General features: G+C 46.1%; 1 protein-coding gene across 4 annotated transcripts in view; it reads right to left on the reverse strand.

Annotated features, from left to right (window-relative positions):
- The window catches only part of LOC125887434 (transcription factor SOX-6-like), a 142,671-nt gene that overhangs the window by 66,657 nt on the left and 63,925 nt on the right, over positions 1-12,089 (reverse strand). For all 4 annotated transcript variants that reach the window (XM_049574232.1, XM_049574229.1, XM_049574231.1 and 1 more), the window contains exon 5: positions 1,888-1,977. In XM_049574232.1, coding sequence (XP_049430189.1) covers positions 1,888-1,977 — 90 coding nt within the window. The remainder of the gene's footprint in view (positions 1-1,887; positions 1,978-12,089) is intronic.

A 12,089-nucleotide genomic window follows, 5' to 3' on the forward strand; every position in this document is an offset into this window, starting at 1 on the left:
ACCTCCCTCACACACTGAGTCCTCCCTCACACACTGAGACCTCCCTGACACACTGAATCCTCCCTCACAAACTGAATCTCCCCTCACATACTGAGACCTCCCTCACACAGAGTCTCCCTCACACACTGAGTCCTCCCTCACACAGAGTCTCCCTCACACAGAGTCTCCCTCACACACTGAGTCCTCCCTCATACACTGAGACCTCCCTCACACACTGAGTCCTCCCTCACACACTGAGACCTCCCTCACACACTGAATCCTCCCTCACACACTGAGTCCTCCCTCACACACTGAATCCTCCCTCACACACTGAGTCCTCCCTCACACACTGAGTCCTCCCTGACACACTGAATCCTCCCTCACAAACTGAATCTCCCCTCACACACTGAGACCTCCCTCACACACTGAGTCCTCCCTCACACACTGAGACCTCCCTGACACACTGAATCCTCCCTCACAAACTGAATCTCCCCTCACATACTGAGACCTCCCTCACACAGAGTCTCCCTCACACACTGAGTCCTCCCTCACACAGAGTCTCCCTCACACAGAGTCTCCCTCACACACTGAGTCCTCCCTCATACACTGAGACCTCCCTCACACACTGAGTCCTCCCTCACACACTAAGACCTCCCTCACACACTGAATCCTCCCTCACACACTGAGTCCTCCCTCACACACTGAATCCTCCCTCACACACTGAGTCCTCCCTCACACCCTGAGACCTCCCTCACACACTGAGTCCTCCCTCACACAGAGTCTCCCTCACACACTGAGTCCTCCCTCACACACTGAGTCCTCCCTCACACACTGAGACCTCCCTCACACACTGAGTCCTCCCTCACACACTGAGACCTCCCTCACACACTGAGTCCTCACACACTGAGTCCTCCCTCACACCCTGAGTCCTCCCTCACACACTGAATCCTCCCTCACACACTGAGTCCTCCCTCACACACTGAGACCTCCCTCACACACTGAGTCCTCACACACTGAGTCCTCCCTCACACCCTGAGTCCTCCCTCACACACTGAATCCTCCCTCACACACTGAGTCCTCCCTCACACACTGAGTCCTCCCTCACACACTGAGACCTCCCTCACACAGAGTCCTCCCTCACACACTGAGTCCTCCCTCACACACTGAGTCCTCCCTCACACACTGAGACCTCCCTCACACAGAGTCCTCCCTCACACACTGAGTCCTCCCTCACACACTGAGACCTCCCTCACACACTGAGACCTCCCTGACACACTGAGTCCTCCCTCACACACTGAGACCTCCCTCACACACTGAGTCCTCCCTCACACACTGAGACCTCCCTCACACACTGAGTCCTCCCTCACACACTGAGTCCTCCCTCACACACTGAATCCTCCCTCACACACTGAGTCCTCCCTCACACACTGAGTCCTCCCTGACACACTGAATCCTCCCTCACAAACTGAATCTCCCCTCACACACTGAGACCTCCCTCACACACTGAGTCCTCCCTCACACACTGAGTCCTCCCTCACACACTGAGACCTCCCTGACACACTGAATCCTCCCTCACAAACTGAATCTCCCCTCACATACTGAGACCTCCCTCACACAGAGTCTCCCTCACACACTGAGTCCTCCCTCACACAGAGTCTCCCTCACACAGAGTCTCCCTCACACACTGAGTCCTCCCTCATACACTGAGACCTCCCTCACACACTGAGTCCTCCCTCACACACTGAGACCTCCCTCACACACAGCAGGTATTGTTGTTCCAACTGCAGCAGAGACCACAATGAAGCACACAGTTTGTCTGTATCCAGTAAACCTTGAAGCCATGTGTAGGTGTGAAACTGAATGTAGGTTGAGTTGTATAGATGCCAGCCTTGATGCAGATGCTTTTACCTTTGACCTCCCCCAGCAGCTCGTTAGCGTTCAGACGATCAACGCGCTCCTTCCAGTCCCTGGAGAGGAGCCTCTCCATGCAGGTCGGCTCTACAGAGAAGACAGAAAATAATCACCTTCATTTCTCAGGTTTTGGACTCAGACTGATCGAGGATGGTAAATGGTTAATGGACCTGCACTTGTATAGATCCTTTCTAGTCATCCAACCACTCAAAGCACTTTTTACACTATGAGTCACATTCACCCATTCACACACACATTCATACACTGGTGGCCGAGGCTACCGGACAAGGTGCGACCTGCTACTTAGCTTTTTGAAGTCACTCACACACTGATGGAAGTATCACTGGGAACCCCAGTTTGGGGTTCAGTATCTTGCTCAAGGGTACTTCAACATGCAGACTGGAGGAGCCAGGGATCGACCCGCTCTACCTCTGATACTTTTGATTATTTTACAGAGAAAAATAAACATGACACAGATGTGTTTCCCTTTTCCAAAGGCATACATAGAGAACTGCAGTGCTTTAATGTAATGAGAGTTCCTCTTTGAACACGGGCAGATTCCCAAAGTGGAGATCACTCATAGGGGCCCATTCTGCATCCAACACCCCCACCCCCCACCTCATGGGCCCCAGCACAACCGCACTGCCTGCAAAGTCTATATTTACACCTCTGACCAAGGTGGAGGAATAAAAAGGCCCAACATGATCACACTGTCGTACTGTTGAGATGATAATTAGATCAGCAGGTAGCACCTGTTGAGACCGAACTGTTGGGATCGTCCACTAAAGGCGCCTGAGACACAAGCAGGAAGTGAGAGCTGCAGTATGAACCAGGGGAAAAAATGAGGCAAAACGAAGAGACAAAAGAAGAAAAAGCAGCCGTTTCTATGAATCGTTAAATTTCTAAAAATGAGCACAAGAAACCGTTTCAAATAATAAAGAGAGAGAAAATGTGCAGCAGCCGTGGAGCTGAGAATGTGCGCATTGTTCTGAGACGGGGTCCGTCCTCTTCTTCACAATATGTCTCATAGCCTCAGGACAACAGACACATCACAGACATGTGGTCTCAGAAGATTCATAAGGTCTCATTTGTTCAATCAGAGTCCTGCTGTGAACTTTACTCAACAATGGGAACTTTTCAATTCTTCAGCAGGCGCAGACACAAACACACAGACGGGTATCTGCACATGTGCAAGCACGACTGTTTGTATGCAGCGTCTCCATCACAGACAGACAGTGAAGAGCGCACGCCGTCAGGTGTCACTGCAGGAAGGTAACTGAGTACATTTACTCAGTTACAGCTCTGAGGTGCTTTGATTCCTTTAATCAGTTAATCAGTCAGTAGTTTGAGCTCTGCTGGATTTATCTGACCGCTGCAGTTTGTTTGCAAATTATTACATGCAAAACAGTTTAAAGAGCAATATATGAAACATTAGTTCATGTCAGCTGCGACTCAACCCAAACAACATCCAGATTCTGCTGAGCTTTAAACATGAGGACGACAGGAGCAGGTGCTGTTACTTGCCTCTCCACGGTTGCTTCTACACCTGCAGCTCTCAGGTTTGCACCACCTGTGTGTGTGTGTGTGTGTGTGTGTGTTTGTGCATGTGTGTTTGTGCGTGTGTGTGTGTGTGTGTGTTTGTGCATGTGTGTGTGTGTGTGTGTGTGTGTGTCTGCATGTGGACATGTCCACACACTCCTTTAAAATGTGTGTGTATTCTCTGGTTTTCGTGCCAGCAGACATGCCACAGATGGTGTCACGGTCACGCAGGGCCTCATGCCGAAGCCTCATTCACCAAGGACGTCAAAAAACATACACACACACACACACACACACACAGAAGAAGGAGACATTCTTGGGCGCTGTGTGGAAAACATGCGCCTGAGGCCTTGCCTGATTTAGAGTGGTGAAGTCAGACAATAGCTCATTTGTGGAGCCTTTATCCTGACAAAAGGAGCTATAGGCGTTCAGAGGGGCACATGGTCTATTGTGCACGGCTTAATGTTTCCTTTCTGCGTATGGGCCCATTGTGTGGTCCAGAGATGCCGTCCACTTCCTGGTTGAGTCCATTAAAGCCCTGCATGTTTACAGTCGGATTATGATCGTTGTAAATAAGCTAATGCGGCCGTGCGGATCACATGGATCAATGTAAACAAGGGAGGGGGCGGGGCAGTGAGGGAGGGGGCGGGGTAAACAGCTACGAGACAAAGACACAACTTAAAATCTACAGTAATAATTGTAATTTCCAGACGACGGGTATTTCCACACAGATGGTCACTAATATAACCCCCTCCCTCAGGAGCGTTCCACAGATCCATCAGACCAGCGGCTCCACTGGATCTGGATCTGTGTACATTTGGTTCAGCGGCTGATATTTACAGCCGGCAGAGGGGGAACGCTGAAACATGGGGTCAGGATGAGATGCTTTTTTTTTCTCATCACAAGACCGAAAGACGCCGATGCGCTCTCACTCAGCGGGCCTCTTATAAAACAAAATTAGGAAGCACAATTTATGGGAGCACTTAGGAAGGAAAATACAACCTGTACCTCCAGGACACATCTGCATAAGTCAAACGTGTGTGTACTCTGATGCACAATTTATACCCCCCCGACCGATAAACAGATCTGACGCAGACACGGTGGGGGGCGGAGGGGTGAGGTGAGAGTGGGGAGGAAAAGAGGAAGAAGAGAAGGATGAGAGAGGATGAGAGGGCGATGTTTTACCCTAGATGGCTCTCTATCTGTCCCTGAGACCCAGCCGGGGATCAAGTGCTGTTTAGATTGGAGGGTGGATAAAAATTCCTCACTGTCCGGACACCAACTCCTTTATCAAGTGGAAAAGAAACCAAAGAGATGGATGGGTTGAAGAAGAGGAGGGAGAGGAGGATGGATGGGGTGAGGAGATGAGGAGAGGTAGATAAAAAAGGAGAAAAAGAAGGAGAGACATCGAGGAGGGAAGACAAGGACAGAGGACAAGAGGAGATGAGCTGAGGATGGAGGTGATACACACCGCTGTATGAGTCTGAATGGACGACGCAGACACCATATAAAATGGCGGCATTAAAGATCATGTTTTGGCTCAAAGGTCCAGTGTGTAGGACTTAGATCTGTTTTATAACAATCACTAAACTAAGAATCATCGTGTTCTCGCCACCACAGAATGAGCCTGTTATATATCTAAATACAGAGCGCTGCCTCTTCCATGAAGTCCGCCATGTTGTTCTACAGGAGCCCAGAGTGAACAAATCAAACACTGGCTCCAGTCAGGGCCTTGCTTCTCCTACACATGTGATGCACAGGAGAAGTTTGGTCTGGAGGCTCAATCCCAACGAGACAAGCAGCGATGTCTCGGTAAATAACAACCATTTCTCATGCTACTGTCTCCGCTAGATAAACAGCCCTGTGTGGCGCCTACAGAGCCGCTGGAAACACAGCAATAGGTTGCTACAAAGTTGCTGTAGTAACAGCAACAGGTGCCTCAGCTCAGACACTACGGCACTTTAGGAACATTAAAAATGTCGCCTAACATTTTTGTGGTTTGCAGAAAAAAACAAAGCAAACATTTTCGTGTGGCGACTGAGCTGCAGCGAGAGGACGAGACGCAGAGAGATCAGAAACATGAGGAAGAAGGTAAGTAAGAAAATAAAGACATATTTATATACTAAAGTCTTTTATTGTTAACATGTACCTGACAGTTGTTGTAACCTCTGGCCATGAGATCAGAGTTTGTAATTGGATGTAAACCAGACAGTTTCAACAGCAGCAGAGAAATAGAGACAGAGAGGATGAGTAAGCAGTAAAATAAAGGAGAGAAGAAGAGTCGTAGTAAATCAGCGCCGAGTGTTTAGAGGTAAACACACTTTTATCACCTGTCCCCACGCCAACCTGCCAACAGACACTGTTTGGGGTGTTTTACACCAGCCACAGGCAACTCACTGTGTGTGTGTGTGTGTGTGTGTGTGTGTGTGTGTGTGTGTGTGTGTGTGTGTGTGCACGTGTGGCAGGCAAGCATCAACACTCCCAAAGAGCCGGTGCCAAGAACAACACGGCGTGCCACAGGCCTCCTCTCAGACTGAGTCTGTTTCCACCAGTTAAACGTTTCTCATGAATCAACGCTTCAATAAAACGTCTCAAACACAGCTCAGCGGGAGTTCATTCACATTCACACGGTTTCTACAAATGATAAAGTTTCACAGAAACACTGAAGTCTGCTGGAGAACAGAGCAGAGACGTCTGTGAGCTAATCTAAGAGAAATCATTTTTGTTTTTCTCCACTGGTTTGGTGTCAGCCATGCCTCTAAATATGACAATAACCGTGAGCATCCAAACAGAGTGGTGGCAAATTCTCAAATCCCTGTCATTTGTCACCACACCTGCAAAATTCATCCATAATTCACTCAGGATCTGAAAGACAAATATCCTGCACAGGCGCACTGTAGATAATGAATTGACTCAACAGAACTGTCAAACACACAACTGGTGATCAGAGTTAAAGAAAGTAATCTGACACATCAGGAATACCTTCATGTGTCTGTGTGTGAGTGTGTGCTGGGAGCAGCAGATACTGACTGAGGTCTGCAGCAGTGAACCAGGCTGTGATGTGTCCACAGTTTGTTTCTGTCACTGACAGGATCAGATTGCCACTGTGAGTGTGTGACATCATGATGGAAGGATCCCTACAGAGATAGAGTTAAAGATCCAGAAACAGTCCTGAAATCAAACCCACCAGACTCCATGTATCCTGCTGTCACTGAACACTGGGCACATTTCAAACGCTGCTCCTGCTGCTGAGTCACTGACACAGAGTCCAGACTGAGAAAACACCCAACGACTCTTTAACCGTGAAGACTCAGACCACTGTCACGTCTTCAGTGGACGATCACCAACACCTCCGCAACTCAGTAATTAACACATTAAACTTGGGTTACTAAATCCACACATGAACCAAAATGTAAACTACAATTTGTGGTTGTGACGAGGTTACATGCAACAACTATTTCTTGGCCAGTGACTTCCTGGAGTTTCCCTGGTTGGGTGGAAACCTCACGGTGACAATAAGACTGCAGAGAGACACTTTAACACTGTGGGGACGGGGGATTTTTATCATCATATTTTTAATGCACATATTTTATGGTGGAAATGTCTTTAATTCTTTCAGAACAGAAGTCGTCTGCTGCTCTCATGTAGTCATCACAGGGACATACGTACATGCTCACACCTACGGAGACAAAGAGAAGACGTGTAACTATGTCTTTAACTCTTCTCTGAATCTTCTTGGATGTAAACCTGCTCATGTCTTTGACTTTTATCAAAGATCTTTTAGTTCACAGCTGCCCAGTTCTGGTGCTCAGACTTTAACACCTGGTGAGATCCAGATGTTTGTTCCAGCTGAGAGAAAACATGAGATGAACCTGGATGATAATCAAAAAACAAATGCACACTTCACTGTGTTAAAACACAGGTTGCTGGTTTGTGGAATCGCTTTAATGATGCAGCAATGATTTTCTGTTTGGTTCATCTGTTGTGATTATTATCTTCTTATCCTGATGGCTGTAAATTCAACTTTTATTTTCTATGATTTATAAATAAAGGGTTAGGGTCCAGAGGAGGCAGGACCAGAGTAACTTCTGAACATGAAGGATCTTATCTGAGCCACTCATTTGTTGCCTCTGTGTTTGTGAGGATCCTGTTTCTTTTCCTTGTTATTGATTATGAGTTTGATTTTACGTTTGTAGGATTTTAACACATTTAATAAACAAACAGGAAACGTTAACGTCCATCAGAGACTTGAGGTTCCTTCATCTAGCGTCCTCTCATTGAATCTGATTAAAACACATCTGAAAACTGTCAAACGTCATCACAGCTTCTGTTTCTGTTCTCAGGACACAAGGAGTCTCCATCACGTCTGCACGGTGTCATTACTTCACGATGTATTTGTGTTTGACTTCAGGTGAGAGTGAAATCTGAGCATCATTTAAATCCACAGCAGAACAATAATTTCCATGTGTCCTCTGACACGCTGTGGGTCTGCTCTCCACAAGTCAGTTTGTTTGCTTTACAGAAACATATTTAATTCACTTTTTATATTTGATGACATTTCAAAAGTTTCCTCATAATTCATGAGACGTTTGGATGGAAACACAGCGGCTCTTTGACTGTGTGTCGTGCTGCTGCCAGAGCTCAGGAACTCCTACGTCTGCAGCGCAAAGGCCAAGGTAAAGAGAAGAAACATTAATCTGAGAAATGACTTAATGTTAGAAATAACAAAGGCCAATGTTTCAGAGGCTGCCTGATGTTAGTCTAACACACCCACCGCCCAGAAACACAGCTCAAGTCTTAACTTTGCTACTGAACGTGTGTAAATGGAAGCTGACAGCTACACTTTGCACTTCCAAATTTATGTCAGTGCTGTGACTTCAGCTGCAGACCCCACAGCGTCAGGCGGACGGACGGAGACCAACAGGAACTGAAGACACACAAAGATTCATAACTCACAGGAAGCAGCAATGAAGAAGAGAAGAGAAGAAGAGAAGAGCGACAGAAACAGAGACAGAAACAAAGCTACAACGACAAACTGAAGACACACAAAGATCCACAACACAGAAACTAAGTGAAACACAGACAGAGAGACAGAAAGAAGAGAGAAGAGAGGCGGAGTGAGAGAAAGCTGCAGCCTGACAGAGCGAACACAGAGTGAACACACAGAGCGAACAGCTGTCCGAACAGCTGGGCCGTAGGATTGATGTCTCAGTGAAATAAAACTCAACATATGTCCAAACATGAGGAGACAGGCCGGCCAACACCACGAGGAAGATACACACACACACACACTGATATGAGAACGTACGTGCACACCACACACGCTGATTAAAGAATGCTCATGCACTGTAGAGACGTTTAATTGCACAGACACACACACACACATACACACACACACACGCAGAGTGCTGTAAAACCATTAAACTGCAGAGTGGTTAGCTGGGCTGCGTGTTAGCACGGTGTCCATTTCACACACACTATTTTCATCTGTCAGATGACACCAGACTCTCCTGTCGCAGAACATGGCCTGAGAAGGAGGATCGGGGGGGGGGGGGGTAGTTGCCCTGTGTAACCCTGGAGGAGACACGGTCAGGTCATATTGATCAGACTGATCCAAATTCTCTGATCCAGATTAATCCAGACTGATCTGTGATGATTTATGATCTGAAGGAAAAAACTAAATGCCTCATGAAACAAAGGCCGTCAGTGCTTTAGACTGAACCTTCGTCAGTCGGCAGAGAAACAAAAATCACTTATTGATCATTATTTTCTTCTCTGTATTTGACTTGTGCAAGATGGAAACCTGACTTAACTTAGCTTGAATTACTGAAATAAATAAGTAAATAATTATGTTATAAAATAATAATAATAACAAAATAAACTGTGTGTGCACCTGCAGTGTAAACTTTAACTCTTTAGGTTGTGATCACAGATCAGAGGAAAGCTGAGCAGCTGATATTTCTGTCAACTAATATTTTTTCCGTATCAATAAATGAGCAGATGATTTTCTTGGCCCTGGGATGAATCTGATGAAATGAAATAATATTAGTTTTAATGATCTTGTTTTGTTTTGTTCAGCTAACACTGGAAACATTAAAACATCAGAGGAGCTGGAAACAAAGATTTAATAACCAATAAGTGCTGATTCCTGCTGAGACCTGGACGTGAACAACGTTTTCTGCTCCTCAGTCTCAAATATTCTGTTTTGGTGCTGTTTCCTGGTGTGACTGTCTCACAACACTTCCTGTTATTATTTCTCTTCTTGTTTTTCATTTCTATTTTGTTTATTCGTTTATTTTTGTTTGTTGCACTGTGCTAAGCAGCTGTGGGTGCTTCCTCTTATAATTTGAATTCTTATTGTTTCCATGTTTGTTGGTGACGTGTGGACAATGGAGCATTTTATAAAATGAAGATGAATGTTTTCCATGTTTGTCCTGATTAAAACTGTGACTCACAAACAGCCTGAAGATCTTCTGACAGCATTCATTCATTTAGTTAAATGTCTTTAACAGTTGAGTGGTCGCAGACTGAGCGAGGTGAACTGTCGCTTCATTCAAACTGTGTTTTACAGAATAAATGTTAATTCATCATTTTTAAAAACAAAAACATAACCATGTTGATTCTGATTGTAACAGAGCCAATAAAAACTCAGAGCAGTCGACCTCGAGAGAATCGTTTCAGCAGTTTAGTCTTCTGACAGAAACAAAGACGATTCAGTTGCAGTCAGAGGTTTGAATCTTTGACCTTTGACCTCAAACACACACATTAATGACTGTACTTCACTTCACCTGCAGCTCAGAGATTAAAGTCAGGTCCCAGCTCTGCCTGGATGGGTTTAGATTCCCACTGGGGCCACCCATCCTAAAAATACTCCCAGAGTACTCCCCCTGTCTCTCCCTCTCTCCCTCCCTCCCTCCCCGCACGGTGAAGTACCCTCGGTGATACGAGGCGGCGGCGGGTCCAAACCCTGCAGCCCTGAATTAGGTGAAGGATCCTGTTTCTCCTGAAGGTGTGAGCTTAATACGAGAAAAGCCCGGCTGCTGATCCTGGCTGTGCAGAGCTCAGGTCTGTCCTGCGTTACTGCGCCGATAACAACAAAACAACCTCTGCAGCCAGACGCTCTGAACGTTAGGGACCGTTCCTTATTTATCGGGGGGGGGGGGGTGCACACACACACACACACACACACACACACACACACGGAGGCATGGCAAATCTTTTTTTTTGGGCACTGAGGAGGGACTGATGTGTTTTATTCTGGCTCACAGATTTAAATAGTTGGATTTTGGCTTCATTTTACCTTCAATTTTTTACAAAGCTGGTAAAATTACGTCATTCATCAGCCTGAAACTGTGAAAACAGAAATTGTTGTTGCGAAGGGTACTTTTAAAAATCTAATGATAATAACAACAACAATATTACTAATGATAATAATAATAATAATAATAATAATGATAATAATAAATAAAGAACAGTCCCTCGATAAAAGCACTGTGTTAAAAACCCTGCAGCTGCAGTAAAAATCTGTGGCGATGACGCTCGCACTAACCAGAGACAGTGGAGGCAGCACTCGGGCAGATGGCTCGTCTCATTACTGGCTGATTTCATTTCTTAGCCGCGTCTGATTTTAAGGAGAAATAAAAGCCCTCAGATATTTCCCAACTTCTCCACGCCGGCTCTTTGTGTGCGAGGTGGAGAACAATGAAGCAGGAGTGAGTGAGGAGCTTTAAAAAGTGTACGCGCCGGGGCGTATGATGCTCCGCAGCTGCAACAAGGTCACTTTGGATTTAATTAATTTAAAATGTAAAGTAAAACATCTATTCACTGGTTAATGACAGTGCTTTCATATTTTATTTCTGCTCTCTTTTCAGGGTTTCATTTTTTCTCTTCTTTTTTCCTGGAAATAAAGTGAACATATAAACGGTGTGTTTATGAATAGACGTGACCTTTTTCTCTACCAACAAACTTTTGTGGGTTTTAATACAAAGAGAATCCATTTTGTGAAGATCCTTGTGTTCACACTGAATGGAACAAAACTTTAGAGCAGGTTGTAATTTTTGTGATACTGAGATGTGCAATTAAAAAAAACAAGAATAAAAGCTGTATCAGTGGGTTTGGACACACCTGAACACACACCCAGACACACACCCGGACACACACCCGGACACACACCTGAACCAGAGTTTAGTTACAATGAAACAGCTGGACCCTGAACGCACCACACAGCCAGAAACACTCCTTTCTCACACACACGCTCCAAAACAGCAGCTGAGGACCTGAAGCTTCTGCTTCCACTTTATGATATATGAAATCACACACACACACACACACACACACACACACACACACACACACACACATGGTGCGATGTGTGTTTCAGACACAATAGGAGCATTGTTTTGGCTCGGGCCCTCGGGGAGGGGGTATCGCAACGGCCCTGACCCTGTCCACACCTTTGTGGACAGAAAGAGGACAGGATGAGGACAGGATGAGGACAGGAAGAGGACAGGATGAGGGCAGGAAGAGGACAGGATGAGGACAGGATGAGGACAGGATGAGGACAGGAAGAGGACAGGAAGAGGACAGGAAGAGGACAGGATGAGGGCAGGAAGAGGACAGGATGAGGACAGGATGAGGACAGGATGAGGACAGGATGAGGA

Source organism: Epinephelus fuscoguttatus, linkage group LG4 (genome assembly GCF_011397635.1).
Source record: "Epinephelus fuscoguttatus linkage group LG4, E.fuscoguttatus.final_Chr_v1".
NCBI lineage: Eukaryota > Metazoa > Chordata > Actinopteri > Perciformes > Serranidae > Epinephelus > Epinephelus fuscoguttatus.